At 47.1% G+C, this 16628-nt stretch overlaps 1 protein-coding gene and 2 pseudogenes across 2 annotated transcripts; 1 reads left to right on the top strand and 2 right to left on the bottom strand.

The window, feature by feature from the left end:
• Window positions 1-714: 714 nt before the first annotated feature.
• On the bottom strand, window positions 715-1963 carry LOC136455267 (subtilisin-like protease SBT3.11; annotated as a pseudogene).
• A 3045-nt stretch (window positions 1964-5008) lies between these two features.
• On the bottom strand, window positions 5009-9299 carry LOC136453393 (subtilisin-like protease SBT3.9). Of its 2 annotated transcripts, none has more exons than XM_066453961.1 (10): window positions 9172-9299; window positions 8999-9090; window positions 8773-8870; window positions 7635-7790; window positions 6903-7516; window positions 6693-6769; window positions 6340-6594; window positions 6109-6220; window positions 5847-6018; window positions 5009-5717 (listed from the first exon to the last, which is right to left on the bottom strand). In XM_066453961.1, exons 1-10 carry the CDS (start codon window positions 9268-9270, stop codon window positions 5194-5196), a joined length of 2199 nt encoding a protein of 732 aa, XP_066310058.1. In that variant the 5' UTR covers window positions 9271-9299; the 3' UTR covers window positions 5009-5193. The 2 variants fall into 2 exon arrangements, with proteins under 2 accessions (XP_066310058.1, XP_066310057.1); XM_066453960.1 differs by having other exon boundaries at window positions 5010-5735.
• Window positions 7849-8724, top strand: LOC136451204 (polygalacturonase At1g48100-like; annotated as a pseudogene).
• Window positions 9300-16628: the final 7329 nt, after the last annotated feature.

The raw sequence follows: 16628 nt of genomic DNA, 5'->3' as shown, positions 1-16628 counted from the left end.
GTATTTCTTCATAAAAAATGAACGATGTTAAAATAAAAAATATTCTTTCTTCACAAGAAAACATCTCACAATAAAAATAATGATATACATGGAAGTCCCAATAAAATTAATGATGTAAAAAAATCACATGCTAGGAAACAATAGAAAAGTTAGAGCAAGATAACAGGACACTTGATATAAAAGTAATGAAGAGAGAAAAAACAATAAGGAAAAAGGAAAAGTATGAACAAGAAGAAAGGGAAAATGAGAAAAGAAAAAAAAAACAAATATAAAAAACAATGTAAATAGAAAAGGTAAATGAAATAAAAAGAAAACAAGAATAAGAAGAAGAAATAAATGAAAGTAATAAGAAAAAACATTGCATCTGCAAAAACCATGCCTTATCTAGTTTTAATAAGAATGGACGTTAGATCTTGTGGATTTAGTTTATACATGCAACGGTTTTATTCTATGATAATCCCACAACAATGTACAAGGTATCCTTCTAGTTTAGCAATTGAAAAGTACAGCACAAAAGGAAGTTGACATAGTTATCAGAGTTGTTATATATATAACAAATAGATCTTGACAATGCATAACCTATTTGGCTACAAGTAAAATAAATACAAGCCACGATGAAACACGACATTAGGCGTGTCTTATTTTCTTTTTTTTACAGTACTAAGAAAACTATGATAATGAACGCTGTCATGCAGGATAAATGGTTCGCCACAGCTATGCAACATCTCCAAAGAAATCATACACCGTGATCTGGGCCGCTATTGGAATTCGAACCATCTTTTGGTTATTGTACCAAGTAAGGCTTCCAAATGTATAATCTCCTTGTAACCTCCGCATAGGTGATAGCTTGACCTGAAAAGTGTGGACTTTGTTTGTAGCATTGAACACAAGAATAGATGGCTTAACTTCGATCTTGATTCTAGACGGGTTCTGAATTGCAACATGTACACTACATTGACCTCGCCTACATTTGTGACAGTTCTCCACACAGTAACTGGATACCTCAGATCTGGAGCTGAGATGGATGGCAGGTTCAAAAAATACCCAGGTATCGATATTGCATTGCAGTTAACGGATGTTTTGGTGGTGGAATCAAGGAAGTAGTTCTAATCTTTAGGATTGATGTCATAAATTAGACCAGGATCTGCTGCTCTGTTAGGGTTGATGTGCCCACCTCGATAGTCAAATGGGTCGGCAATTTTTCGAGGCAATCCTTCAGCTAGTATTGACATGCCATCTTCATCAATTACAGATGCTTCAGCATGCAAAACTGTAACACCCTAAATTTTGAATTTTTGGAAATAGAGCTAAAATGATTAAATTTGGAATTTTGTGTTCATTAAAACATGGGAAATAAAAATTTTCATGAAATTAAAATTTAATATAAGGTTTAGAAACATGTTTGTGCATACATGCCCTTACATTCGATGTATTTGATTGAGTGGTTTTGATTTAAAATTCAAAATGGTTTGAATTGTTTTGGAAAGAAATTAAAAATGGCTTTGAAGTAAAAGAAAAGAAAGAAGAAAATTAAGAAATAAATGCATTTAGGAAGGTGTAAATTTTATTTTTGAAAACTTGTCAAAATTTCTCATTTATGTTTGAATTGAAAAGGGTATATTTGAAATCCTATTCAAATTTGATCTGGGTTACATTTGAATTGGTTTTGAAAAATAAAATAGGAAAGAAACATTCTCTCTTCCTTTCTCGGCCTAAAGGCCTGCTTCCTCCTCTTGCTCAGCCCAGCAGTTGGCCTAGCCCTCTTCATTTCCCCGCATGGGCCAAGCCGGCCCAGTGCGTCGTCCCCTTCTCCCTTGGCGTCCGGCCCAGTTCCCACGGCCCGCCTTTCTCCTCCCACTTGGGCCTGCGCCCCGCTCCTTTGTTTCAGCGCGGCCCAGCCGAAGCCACCGTTGCGGTCATGTGCCTCTGCGACTGACGCGCTGGGCCCGCATGTCGGGGTCATCCCTTTCCTCCCGTCGTCACCGAGCTAGACTCCGCGCCGTCACCAGGAATCCGTGTCCGCCCTGTCTCCTCGATGCCGTGCACAACAAGTCTGCTCCACCCTATATAAGCCTCCCGCACCCCGCCGCCCTCGCCTAACCCGTTAGCGAGCCGCTGTATCGCCCGAGCCATCACCCATGCCCGAAGCCGCGCCGCCGTGAGTTCCACTCTGCCCAACCGCGCCCGAGGCCACCACCGCGCCGTCCCAGCTTCTCCCTAGTCCTCCATCGAGCTCGCCTCGAGCTTCTCTTTCTCCCCGATGTCTTCCCGTGCCCTGTGGTGACCGGGAGCATCGAAGCCGACGTCGCCGATCATGGTCCGGCCATGGTGCCACCGTCGAGGTACTGTTCTGGCCGGCTCTTCTCACTTCCTTCCCCTCAGATCTAATCTGAGCCGGTCAGTAGAGATCCAACGGCCTCTAGTTGTTGATACCCCTTCGGCCGCTATGTTTTCATAAGAGCCCCTGAGTTTTTATATTATCGAACCCACAGTCCAAAACATGTTTACAGATTTTGTTTTCCCCATTTGAAAGCATATTTTGTTTCGATAAGGTCTAAAATACGTTTTCAACTATTTACAGAATTGCCACTGATTTTGTTTTAGCCATAACTTCTCCGTTTTAACTCCGATTTGATCCGTTCAACTTACGTTAGGTTCGTAATTTCATAATCTACATGTTAATACTACTGTTAAGTAGGTTTTCAACTTTTAAAATTCGTGATTAGATTTAATCTATTATTTTATTAAAGGAAATCTTGTTTAAATCATATCTTCAGCGTTTTAACTCCGTTTTAGTCCATTCAAGTTGCGTTAGATTCATAGCGACGAGTTCCACGTGTTAGTAACAATGTTTATCATGTCACTAATACTAGAGTTTCATGGTTTAAGTCATATCTTGATTAATAATTATGCAACTAGGTTTTGTAAATAAAATATGATTTGTATTACTTTAGTTTTATAAGTCAAATGTAAATCTTACTTAATTCAATTTATATAAGATTTATATAGTTAAAATAAATGAAGTCTATAGTTTTCTTTTCCGCGTATAAAGCAAATCTTTTGATAGATGTATCTTTTGAACCGTAGCTCCGATTAGCGTGCCTCTCACGTTTGTGTTCATAGCGATGCGTAGAATCATATTTCAAACTCTTTCACTTATTTTTCTATGATTGGTGTACTGTTCTAATTTAGATCTATTGTTTGCTTCGTGTATGATTGTATGGATGCTTGTGTGGTGCTATATGATTTCGTCCAGTCGGTGAGATATATGTAGTGATCAAGAAGAAGAAAAAAAACGTTGAAGATTAAAGCTTACCGAAGGATCTGTGTTTAAGGTAAGTATAGCATGGGATCTTCCTTATTACCTATTCACCTTTAATCATTTAATTCATACTGCATGTGTCTACCTTGACTGCCACTAAGGATTTCCTAGTACTTTGTACCTTGTACCTTGATATCTATGGGGTATTACATTGGGTAGTATGATGCTAGTGCTCAACTACAACCATGATCTTGTAACTTGACTAATGATATATGCAATAAACACTAAAAGATGCTTTTTAGCAACATGGAACAAGGGGGCTAGAGCATTATGCTGTTTTATGGTGCTCTAGATTCCTCTCCCTAAAGACTTATTTGTAAGTGATCATCCGGGACTTATAGTACAGCTGTGAGGGCTACATGGCTCTGGCTTTAGCTCAGTATGAGGACCTTTTCTAGCTTGTTAGTGGTTACCTTTATTGACGTAAGAATGGCTTGCCAAATCAGGTATAGTGCGGCCTCTGTCCCCATGTATATAGGCCGCGTGTCAATGTGCCATCAGGAAGGGGGGCTCTACATCTGTTTGCCAAGTGAATCTAGCGGCCCTAACTTGTTAGACAAACCTTTGAAAGGCTTCATACTGAACCCTACCGACCTTCTTTGGTAGTGGGTCAAGAGGTTGGCCGCCTCGGGCGAAAGGGTAAATCACGACTCACAGTGAAAGTGTACAACCTCTGCAGAGTGTAAAATTGGTATATCAGCCGTGCTCACGGTCACGAGCGGCCTTGGAACCCTTACGAAATAGATGATCACTAATGATTAATGATGATGAACACTGATGATGAAGATGCTCATTAATGATTACTGTTTATGCTATTCATTATTCATGTTTACCTGATCATGTATTTATATGGGCTTGTGATAAACTTGTTACTACTCCTTTGCTAAAATCATGACTCACTAAAAGCTAATCGCAGTTAATCAGTGTCAGCCTTTTGAGCCTCTTGAACCCCATGCTATATTTGTTGAGTACGACATGTACTTACGCTTGCTTTACTTTTCAAATATTTGGATGAAAATCCCGGATGAGTAACAGATTGCTAGAGTTTGGAGGAATTAGGCTTGTGATCAACCAGTCAGTTGTCCCTGTGGAACTGGAGTCTTCGCTTGAGGATCGGAGTTGTCTTTCCGCTGTCTATACTCTGAGGTTATATTCTTTATACTAATATGTTATGTATTTAAGCATTGTCTATTGATATTACCCTTATTTGTAGCTATATGTGAGATTTGACTTCCTGGGCTCACATATGGTGTGTATCTGGTTTTGTTCTTAAAACCGGGTGCTACAAAAACAAAACAGATGTAAATACATGTAGCATTGCCGCTCTTAGGAAAAGCACTTGCAAAATGGAGAAGAGACGAGAGGGGAAGGAAGTGGGTGCAAACGTATATCTTTTTTCGGTAGCAACGATGTGGGCTAAGGGATATCTTGTTTTACCTTCTCAATTCCATATCCGATTAATTTGGTGGCGAGGAGGATGTGCCACGTGCGATCGTATTAATGAGCTGTTCTACCACTCGCTTGTGATGGGTGCACCTTGCCTATTGCACAATTGTGACCAATCGTACTTCTTTACCATCAATTTTTGGACAAAAAAGAAATACTATTTACTTTAGTATATAGAGATAGAGATTTATTGAAGTAGAACTGAAAAGTACAGCAACAAAAGGAAGTTGGCATAGTTATCAGAGTTGTATATAACATAACAAACAGATCTAGACAACGCATAGCCTATTTGGCTACGAGCAAAATAAATACAAGCCACGATGAAACTTGACAATTGTCATGTCTTATTTTCTTAATTTTTTTGGATAGTACTAAAAAACTTTGATAATGAGCGCGGCCATGCAGGATAAAATGGTCCACCGTAGTTATGCAACATCTGCAAATAAATCATACATCGTGATCCGGGCTGCTATTGGAATCCTGACCTTCTTTTGGTTATTGTACCAAGTAAGGCTTCCAAATGTATAATCCCCTTGTAACCTCCGCAGAGGTGATAGCTTGACTTGAAATGTGTGAACTTTTTTTGCAGCATTGAATACAAGAACAGATGGCTCAACTTCGATCTTGATTCCAGCCGGGTTCTCAATTGCAACATGGTACACTGCATTGACCTCGCCTACATTTGTGACAGTTCTCCACATGGTAACTGGATACCTCAGATCTGGAGCTGAGATGGATGGCAGGTTCAAGAGATACCCAGGTGTCGATGTTGCATTGCAGCTAACAGATGTTTTGATGGTACAATCAAGGAAGTAGTTGTAATCTTTTGGATTGATGTCATAAATCAGTCCAGGATCTGCGGCTCTGTTAGGGTTGATGTGCCCACCTCCATAGTCAAATGGGTCGGCAATCTTTCGAGGCAATCCTTCAGCCAGTATTGGCATGCCATCTTCATCAGTTACAGATGCTTCAGCATTCAAAATGAAATAGAGGTAAATACATGTAACGTATTGCCTAGTAAAGTAATCATGGCTTCAGAAGTCAAATCGTCTTCTAAAGCAGTGTTTGGTTTTATTACCAGTGGTGATGATTGCAGATTTCAGTGCAGCAGGAGACCAGTTTGGATGCAGAGCTTTCAACAGCGCGATGATGCCAGCTACATGTGGGGTAGCCATTGATGTCCCTGACTTAATCCCGTAAGAATTTCCTGTTGCTGCTAGGATGTTGGCTCCAGGTGCAGCTATGTCAGGCTGTGGAGGAAGCAAAGGCTGCTGTGAGACAACAGGTGATGGCATGTTTGCGCCTACAGACTGTTAGACGCAACATTTGACTCTATGTACCTTGATAATATCAGCGTAGTCGGGTGATGGACCTCTGGAGAATGATGCCACTTTTGGGGCTAGCAGGGCACCTGTACTGGTGCGGGCTGGTTCAATCTTCGCCACCGGTGAGCTGCTTGAAACTACCACAAATTTACCGGAGATAGGCCCAGCTCATGATAGGGAAAGAATTGATCTAGCTTGTTATGTGCATTGTTGTACGTGCTAATGAGGATCCAGGAAGTGGTGTACCTGGCGGAGTCGATATACTTTTTTATCTTTTTACCAGTGTCAATGTCCACAAGAACCCATGGAAAGTCACCCATGTCTTGCAGAATGTCAGTCGTGTATTGAACAAAAATAACTCCAGTTCCTCCTCCATTCACGATGCTTTGCCACGCGACTGAGAAATACGTGAATGGGCCAAACGTCGTTGGTGAATGTTGCGTTGCGCAAAGCACGAATTTCCCTTTAATATCAGTACCGTTCAAATCATCTTGCGTGCATCTAAGAGAAGGCACAAAATTAAGTTAAAAAGTTGCTGTCAATTTCAGAATTTTTGGAGCATTTGCAGAAAATAAAGTAAAATTAATGGCTTTGCATACTGGTCTCCATTGGCAAGACTTCTGAAACTGCTCCTGGATGAGTTTGAGTTCTTCCCTTGGTAATAGAGAGATTGTCCCTGAAAAATTGGCAAGAGTTGTATTTATACTCAAGATCAGTAACATATGCTTCATTGCTTCTATGTAAACAAAATCATGGCGACCTTGTGATTCTTCAGTGTCGGCATTTGTATGTATTCAAACAATTCATACCGTTATCTGTTGCTTGTTTCCCATCGTGATAACCGTCGGGAACGAGCGATCAGTCTTGCTCGCGGCAACTGTGATGACCCACGGAGCCGTGTTCTCAAGCGTCTGCGGACTTGGCCCGTCGTTCCCGGCCGCGTACACGACGGTGATCCCCATTTGGACGGCATGCAGGGCGCCCAACGAATTCTCCTCGGGAAGGGCGAGCGACAGCGAGAGCACGTCTACCCCGTCATGGATGGCGTCGTCGATGGCCGCGAGCAAGCCTGCACTGGTGCCACTGCCTTGTCCCCAGAGGGACTTGTACACGGCAATGCGGGCGCGGGGCGCGCCGCCACGCGCAGCGCCCGCGGCGAGCCCGTGGAAGCTGGCCGCCTCAACGACCGAGCCTGCCGCGGTGGAGGCCGTGTGCGTGCCGTGGGTGGCGATGCCCCGGGGCGACAGGTAGTCGGTCTTCAGTATCTCTTCGGGCAGGCCGGCGCTGTAGAACCGCGCGCCGATGATCTTGCGGCTGCAGTTGCTGCGGTCCCAGGCCTCCCCGACTTGGCACACGCCTTTCCATCGTGAAGGCACGGGCCCGTAGCCTTGGTCGCTGAAGCTTTTCGACTCTGGCCAGATACCTGAGGGGACAGCGGGGTGTGTTGGTGGACCTTGGACTTGCACTAGACAGGTCGCCAAAAGACATGTGTTTGCAGTATGTGATCAATTCATGGATCATGATTGTGATTGGTCACTAACCGGTGTCGACGACCCCAATGATTATGTCCTCTCCGTATCTGCTTCTATGGAGTAGTCCACTGGGCATTTGGTAGTTCATCCCAAGGAAGTCCCAGCTACGAGTGGTTGTCGCTCTGCAGCTTCTGCTTAGATGGACACTGATGACTTCAGGAAGCTCTGCAGAGTTAATTTAGAAGCCACAAAAAGTATGGTTACTTTAACGGTGCACTGACAAATGTTCAGCTACAGTAATGAAGTGATCAAGTGAAGAGTAAGTAATGGTGAGAAAAAAAAATCCTTGAAACCGGTTAAAAAAATCCGACGGGCTGACGTTGATCTCTGCCCGATCCATAATCAGGCGCTGAGGTCTTTCATGGGTCATGGCCAACAACGTGACGGTGCAAGTGCAAGGCCTCAAGGTGAAGAACAGCCCAGTCCAGTTCGACACCTGCCGCGGCGTGCTCGTCAGCGGCCTGTCCATTAGCTCCCCGACGCTGTGCCCCCACACCGACGGCATCCACGTCGAGAACGCCCAGGACGTCCTCATCAGCAACACCGCCGTCTCCAACTCCGACGACTGTGTGTCACCATCGGCGCCGGCACCCTCAACATGCACACCGAGAACGTCACCTCCCTGCGGCCCCGGTGGTCGGCCACGGCATGAGCATCGGGAGCCTGGGCGAGCAGGGCACGCGGGCGTGCGTGGCCAACGGTGAACTACGCGGTGATCTGGCACTCGGACAACGCCGTCCGGATCAAGACGTGGAAGGGCAGCTCCGGCTCCGACTCCGTCGAGAACATGCACATGGACGCCGTGCGCAACCCCATCATCATCGACCAGCATGAAACTGTTTGCGATTATGTTCTATCAATTTGCTTATTTAACATATTTTATATATATTTCTATGAGACTCTTCCGGTTATTGCAAGTATTCCTAGTTGCTTTCAATTTTTGCTTTTGGGAAAGTTGTAGGATGCATTCCTTGTCTGGAGGTTCCCATGCAAATTTAATATTGAATTATTACTCGTGGAGGAATAATTTGTATTGTCTTTAACCAAGTTAACCGATTTAACCAAAAGCGATTTTGGTTGGTTTCGTGGCTTAAGAGCAAGTGAGACAGCGAATTCCAGTTTGAGCAAAAAGACTGAAAGGACTGGCCTGCAAGCTGATCAGCATGGTCTTCCGTGAGCATCGCTGCGAAGCCTGAGAAGCCATGCTTGTAGTTGTAAACCATGGAAGCCAATGAATCCTCCATACTGGAAGAGGAAATAACAGGACACGATCAACCATGAATTTGCACATCATTCATCAGGATCAGTCGTCTTAAATGAAGAATCAGCAAGTAACATGGCTTCACTACTTTAAGAGGAGGACACGTACGTACCTTCCAAGAACATTGCTAAGTAGATCATGGTGCGAAGCGATGACATCGTTGGGGTGTCCATGTTTCACATCGCCTAGGTATACAATATATAGCTACAAAGATTGTTGATTAGAGTTTGGATTTTGGAAGCTTCTTACAAAGCTGTTAGCAATGCATCGGGCATGCATGCTTACCCTACGGGATCCTCCATGTGCCCCCAGTAGTAAAGGCAAGAAAAGGTAAAGCAGGAGCGCTGAAGCCACCGGGGCACGCGATGGAATACAGAATCCCATGTTTCCCCGTTTCCTATGCTGTATGTTGGTTCCTGATAGGTGCCACAAATGTGCCGCTATTTATAGACGTTTATATATGAAGAAGATTCTATTCCCTTGGTCAACAAAATTACATAAAAATTAGTCCAAAGGAAAACTCCAACACCACATGTTCTTCTCGTAGCCCCACCTCCTTACAACCAGTATTGTTTGGACTGGAATATACGAAATAAACCGTACGTCCTAGGACATGTCAGTATAAGAGAGGTAACAGTTTCATTAGCGAGGATTTGTAAAATGATGTTTCAAACAAAAGAAGATTTATCTACTGCCACAAAATAAGTGATTTTTTGGGTTTATTCTAAGTCAGTGTTAGCGAGGTTTGATGCTTTCATATTGTGTTTAATCATTTTTTTCATCTAGGGGAAAGACTCAACACGTCCTAGGGTTTTGCCGCCCCTGCCACAGAGACAAAAAACGTCCATCAATCCTATAGAGAAGAGAGCATAGAAGACGACAGAACTACGTCGCATTGCCTAATGCCGTCACCGTGCCAGTCGATGCCACCCCTTCTTTCGCCTACCTGTTCTAAGGTTTGACCCATGGGCCGCTCGTCGACCCTAAGGCCTTGATTGGTGTATGAACATTATGGCCAAAGAGGGGGACTTGAATTGGGCTCTAAATGTTAAAGAAACAAACCTTAGCCTATGCAAAAACTAAACCCCCAACCTTCTTAGCGCCTAAGTTCTTCTACAAAGCAAATTGATCAAGAAAGTTCTTAGGGCCAACAAGCTAACCATGTCCTTAGCAAAGTTTCACACTAAGATTAAGGTCCTTAAGAACAAGAATGAAACCCATGCTAAGCACACACTAGCATGAATCCTAGTTGTCACTTAACAAGACCTAAAAGCAATGAAAGTAAACACAAGCATAAAGAACAAAGCAAAGGGAGAACCAAATTGTAGCTTAGTTAAACCTCTTCAACTTGGTCCCCAGCGCCATCGCCATGTCACTTGGCGGCGAGCCATCCGAGAAGTAGGTCGTGAAGAGCCCGTCACGTCGTTCACGTGTGCCCCTCGGAGAGATGTCTTAGGGTACATGAGGGGGAATGAGCAGATGTCGTTCGTCACCACGGCGGTGGTGGTCCCATTGCACCTCATCTGTGACGAGTCACAAGGCAGCTGGCTGAGCCCCAACTCGATGGTGTGTGCACGAACACCTCCATGTACTAGCTCCCGATCAGTGCTGGTGGTCATGAGCGCATCCACAGTCTGGCCCGAGGCAAGCACGAGCATGTTTGCGTTCATGTTAGAGGTATAGCCCGCATCCATGCTGATGACAGTGAAGTTGTGGTCGACCACCATGCAGAAGAGGTGCGAGTTCAGGCTGACATTGACAACAAAAGCAGCACCCTCATGTTGGGCTCCACCACCATCATGAATGTCTCAAATATACCAAATCAAATGAAGAAGTAATAATTAACTACTTACTAATTACACAATCTCTATTACTGAATGCAATTTACATTTTTTAGAGTAAAAAGGACCAAGCCCCCAGCTTCATCAAGACAAAACATTTTACAACATTGGGAATTTGGGATGGAACACACCCTCGGTCCAGAAAGCAAAGCGTACCCTCACCAAAACACAATCAAGCCTCGTTCACATTTCCCAGGATAAACCTAGTGAAGCCAAATCCATCCATTTGCGAGAACGAATTGCTTCTTCAAATGTTGCACTATTGGACAAAAAGTGCATTTAGGCCCCCTAGTGGGTTTGGAGCTAAAAGTTATAGCGTTTTTCATAGAGTGACATGCGCTATTTTTGGACTTGCGGAAGTTCCAACATTTTTGTCGGAAGTTTCGACGTACGTCAAAAGTTCCGAGGTTTCTATAAGAAGTTTCGATGTTCCGCTAGTTCGCGCATGTGGGGTATTTATATCCCCTCCCCCTCATTTGGAGGACTCGCTGCTGCTCCCCAACATCCATAACATAACCAAGATCCTTGTGAACATTGCATATACCCTCTCTTTGTGAGATTGAGCGATTCTTGAGAAATACAAGATGTGGGTTGAGTGAATTTGAAAATAGAGAGCAAGCCAAATCCTTGAGCAGTTGTGGGCTTCGTCAATCGTTCGTGAGACATTTGATACTTTTGGATCTTGGCTCCTAGATGGCTAGGAGGCGCCGACGAGCAACCAAGCTTGTGGTGTGCCGTGGCAAGTTTGTGAGGGCCCAATCTCGCCTCCGCAAGGGAAGAGATCAAGCTTAGTGGATCCATGACAGTGATTGAAAGAGACCTAGCTAGAGTGCACCACGGAGTGGTCACTCATGGCTTCCTAAACGGGGACGTATGGCTAGTGTGGAGGCCCGAGCTTCAATAAAACAAACCTTGTCTAATTTGTATTTTGAATTACAATATTTGTGTTTATCTCATTCTACTTGGTTGTGCGTGTTTGTGAGTGCAGGTGCTTTATCGCTACACCGCAAACAGTTCCTTAGTTTTCAAAGCCCCAAGGGCTACACCGCTACATTAGGGAAAACATATTAACAACTACAACTTTTTATCACTTAGGCATGTCTGTCCAACAGCTAAGAATTTAGCGCCACACGGTCTATTGAAAATTTCTAAAATAGTCTCTCAGAGCTGCTTTGCTACTGCACACAATCAAATAAAAAACTGTTAACAGACTCGGTCTCAGAATAGAACAAGCAAGAGAGCTTGTCTACCTTTATTTTTATCTATTTTCGAGCATTTTGCCAGAATACACTCTGGTTTGGTGAAATTAGGCCACACGACACCGCGGACCGGTTGCCGCCAGTTGAGGAGAGAGAACAGCGATGAAATGACATTCTTGCTCCTGCCGCTTTCTTCTTCCTCTCTCCCATTTACTGGCCTCACGCCTCCGGCGGCATGCTCTGGCGCCGCACCCCCGGCGCCCGGGCCTGCGCCTCCGACTTCCGCGGCTCCTCACCCGGGACCGCACCTCCGACTACTTTTTTTTTGCCCCTAGCTCCTTCTTCTTCCGCTGACCGGTGGCCGCATGGCAGTGGCTGCGAGCTTGCTCAGCTCGGCCATGGTGGCGGTGTGGCAAAAAATGAAATTGGCCGGCGATGAGGCACGGCTGATGCTCGATGTGGATTGGCAGGCTAGCTAACTTCCGCTGACGCACAGCCAGGTCTTCTCCGGCGATGTCATGGCTTCATCTGTCTAGCTCGCAAAGCGTCGGCGGCCATTGAGATCGACATTTGAGTCTAAGCATCGACAGCCATCGAGACCGCCGACGGCAATCGAGATCGACGTTTGAGTCTAACCGTTGACGGCCGTCGAGATCGCCGTTCGAGTCTAAGCGTCGGCGGCCGTCGAGATCGCCGTTCGAGTCTAAGTCTCTAAGACGCTAGGATTTCTCTCGGTTTCAAATCGGGGTCTTCCCCACGGCTAGGGATGAAAACGGATCGAATACGGACAGATATCACCGATATTACATTTGTTTTTATATTTTTGTCCGGATTCGGATTCAAATACGGATAGTGTCAACTATGTCGGATAGGATACAATTGGATATCGACATCATAAATATGCGATTTGGGTATTCGGATACGGATACGGTATCGGATGTTGGATATCCAGACTCGAATACAGATAGATCTCAACCCCTCTAAACGGATTCGGTTTCGAATACGGTCGAAAAATATCCATACCATTTTCATCCCTACCCACGGCTGGCCAAGCACGCTAACGCCGAGTGCCATGCCACTGGCGTCTCCAGCGTCCTTCGGGTACTGAGCCTGGCTAGGCGCTTTGTGCAGGTCCCTGCGCGACCCCTCCGGGCGTGCGTCCGCGTAGCGACGCTACGCCGAACGCAGGCCAAGCGGGGCCGTCCCGCTGCTGCAGAGTGATGTCAGCATGACGTCATGCTTACGTCAAATACCTCCTTTTCTGTTGGAAAAAAATCAGAAATACACTAGAGATTAAAAAGCAATGCACGCAAACTGATCATCTCTAGATCAGCAGACGAGATTAACTGGCCCATATCCTCGTCAACATCGCCACGGTGCAAAGCTAATCCTAGTTTTATAAACACTCGATCAGATTTAGAGCCTCTTTGGCAGGGCTCGTGCAGGGGCTTCAGCTCTGGCTCCTGCAGATGCTGTACCAAACGCCTGTTTTGGAAAGAGCTCCGCATGGGAAGCCGGTCAAGAACTGGAGCCATTTTTTGTCTGTACAGGAGAAGCCTCAAAAACGAGCTTCGCGTGGCTTCTTGCTGTGGGTTCACGTCGTCTAGTGCGAAGGAGCCATTTTGCCAAACGTTTTTCTAGAACGGCTTCAGCTCCCCTAGAGGAGCTGCTCCTTCAGAGGAGCCAGAGCCGGAGCCATTTTCAGAGGAGCCAGAGCCCTGCCAAACAGGCCCTTAGTTGACTAACATACATGCATTTTCATGTCGCTGCTGCTTGCCTGCTGAGAGCGCTTCCCGCTATAGCTCGCTGCCGCACGCCATTGCTGCCTGGGTCCGGTTGCTCACGCCATCATCGCCGCTGCTTGCCTCCTGCGTGCCACCATCGCAGCTTGCTGCCGCGCACCGTTGCTGTCCGAGCCACCATCTCCGCTGCCTGCTATGCGCCACCACTGCTTGGGCACGGTTGCTCACGCCGCCGCCACTGCCCGTGTTTGCTTGCCTGCCTGTTTGTCCTACGCGGCTATGACGCAGCCGAGCACCAGCACGCGTGCCCGCACGCACCCTGCCACAGACACCGCGACGCTCCTATCACCGGTAGTAGCAGCGAGGGCGGCTGCTCACATGTGGCACTCGACAATAGAGGCTCGCCAGCTCGTCTACAAGCCCGCATGGCCGTGGCTACTGTAGCTCACCAGCTCGTCCGTACACCTGCATGGCCGGGGCTGGTCGATGGTGGTGGCTGCTGTTCAGCGATGGAAGAAGAGAACAGGAGAAAAGGAGGAAGAAGAAGATGGCAGGTGGGGCCCCTGTGTCAGTGAGAGAGACAGGGGCAGACCCAACTGTGGCTCAGGGGCACCGGATGTCCAGAACGAAATTTTCTTTTTTCCTCAACCGGCTATAACCGGTCCGCGGTGTCCTGTGGTCTAATTTCACCAAACCAGAGTGTCTTCTAGCAAATACTCCAAAGTAGATGTTAGCCAACAAAGGACCATCACTTTAAATGTCCAACAGACAATTGCCCCTTTGTCGGGTACCATAAAAAGGGGTCCTCTAAGCAAGAACCAAAAAAATCGCTTAGACCTCGTAAAAATCGAAGCTAAGAGACAACCACCGGCAAACCCCCTTATCCGAGGCTCGGCTGGACCGCCCGGCCCACCTCGAACAATATTCGGGCTCACCCGAAGCGGGCTCAGCCCAAAATGAAACCGTAAGGCCTCGGATGAGGTACCGATTCTCTGCCTCGCTTGAGGCCCCACACGTAAGGCCTCGGATGAGGTACCGATTCTCCGCCTCGCTTGAGGCCTTGGATGAGGTACTGATTCTCTGCCTCGCTCGAGACCCCGCATGTAAGGCCTCAAACGAGGTACCGATTCTCCGCCTCACTCGAGGCCCCGCGCGTAAGGCCTTGGACAAGGACATCATGACCAACTAACGCGTTCAACCAGTCCCGCGACGTCAGCCGAACGATGGCTCGATACAGCGGAGTGGCCGACGAGACGTGAGTCACATCGATGCCATGCCATCTGGGACAGGATGGGGCAGGGGTTACCGGCCGCTGTGCTCGGCACTGTGCCCACAGCTGACACTCATGCTGCACTGTGCTACCTAACCCCTGCTCCAAGGACGGCACGGCATGGAGAGTCATGTCCAGGTCCCTGTACCCTTGGAATCAGCATACAAGACCAACTGCTCCCTCTAAGCCTTGGCTATCCGCTTTGGGGTCCCTGTAGCCTCGGGACTCAAGCCCATCAAGCCCCCCATAATGGTTCAGCCTCGGCACCGACTAGGCCTCGGCTCTCTATGTTGTCAACATACAGTGATTGGCATGTCGTCTGCAGTACGCACCATACCCTGCGCCAAGCCATAGGAGCTCCCACGTCGCACAGGATCAGTCATGACTGGCGCGTCGCTCCAGTGCACCGAGGACAAGGCCGCTCCACCGACCATGCCACCATAGTGATGAGCTACAGGGCTCGAACATGCCGCCTCTGCTCACAAAACGTCACATAGCAAATCCATGTACTGCCCTCGTGCCTCCCTTCAACTATAAAAGCAAGTGACCGGGCCGCTTCTAGAGGACGGGCAAGTAAAAACATAGACACACACACAGACAAGCGACACACGACGCTCTATAACACACATGGACAAGCAACCCACACTATGGGGGTATTAACCCCTATACCCTTACGGCTAGGCTTGGGCCGGCCCGGACTAGGGGGTCTAGCCCACTAGAAGATGAAGTGCGGCCCGACCAATCTGCTCGAAATCCCGCGCAAGGAATCAAGGCAGATTTGGAGATCAAGCAAGATCCTGGTCGGTTAGAATAGGGATCCTTATCCGGCCACCTATGGCAATTGTAACTAGTTAGGATTAGTTTCCAGATCTGTAACCCTACCCCCTAGACTATATTAGGCGGGCAGGGGACCCCTCTCAAAAACATCTCTCATTGACATGCAACAATACAATCAGACGCAGGACGTAGGTATTACGCCTTCACGGTGGCCGAACCTAGATAAAACCTCGTGTCTGTCTTGCGTCACCATCTTGTTCGTAGCTTGCACATCTGTCTGCCGATAATCTACTACCTTGGGCATACCCCTAGGTAGACTACCGACCATATTTCGTCGACAGTGGCGTGCTAGGTAGGGGGTGTGCGTACTGCTCTCCAGACAAACAAGATGGTCATCATCCCCGGTTCCATGGCTACGCCAAATGGCCTCACGTTCACCATTGGCCAGATCACCTGGACCACTGGCTCCAACAACTTCATCGCCATGACCACGGAGGAGGCATGGATTTGATCTGCGTCGACCACTGCTTCACCTGCATCGGCTACGGCTCCGACCACAATGGATCTGGCTCCGGCCACACCAACATCGTCTTCAGCCACGTCGACAACCCGTCATCCGCTTCCTCGCTACAAAGGGAGGCAGCTCAACTCCATCGATCGGGTCGGCACCAAGCTTGCTGAAACCCTAGCTCTGGTAAGTTCGATTCAAAATCAGCCTAATGAGTAGGTAACCACTACCCACAACAGATCTACCTGACCAGCTCAGGCCAGTCGTCCTGCACGACTCGGTACGGATCTCGTGGTCACGTCTACTCCTGAAGGGCGCTCCGTTCGTCGCCGACCAGCCCCCACGACAGGTCTCCGGCTCTCTGAGTGCAAAGCCTCGATGGAGAACTACCAGGCTCAACCCTAT

Source organism: Miscanthus floridulus, chromosome 5 (genome assembly GCF_019320115.1).
Source record: "Miscanthus floridulus cultivar M001 chromosome 5, ASM1932011v1, whole genome shotgun sequence".
In the NCBI taxonomy this organism is placed as follows: Eukaryota; Viridiplantae; Streptophyta; class Magnoliopsida; order Poales; family Poaceae; genus Miscanthus; species Miscanthus floridulus.
Note: the sequence above shows the minus strand (reverse complement) of the source record. Positions and strands in the feature narration are given on the sequence as shown.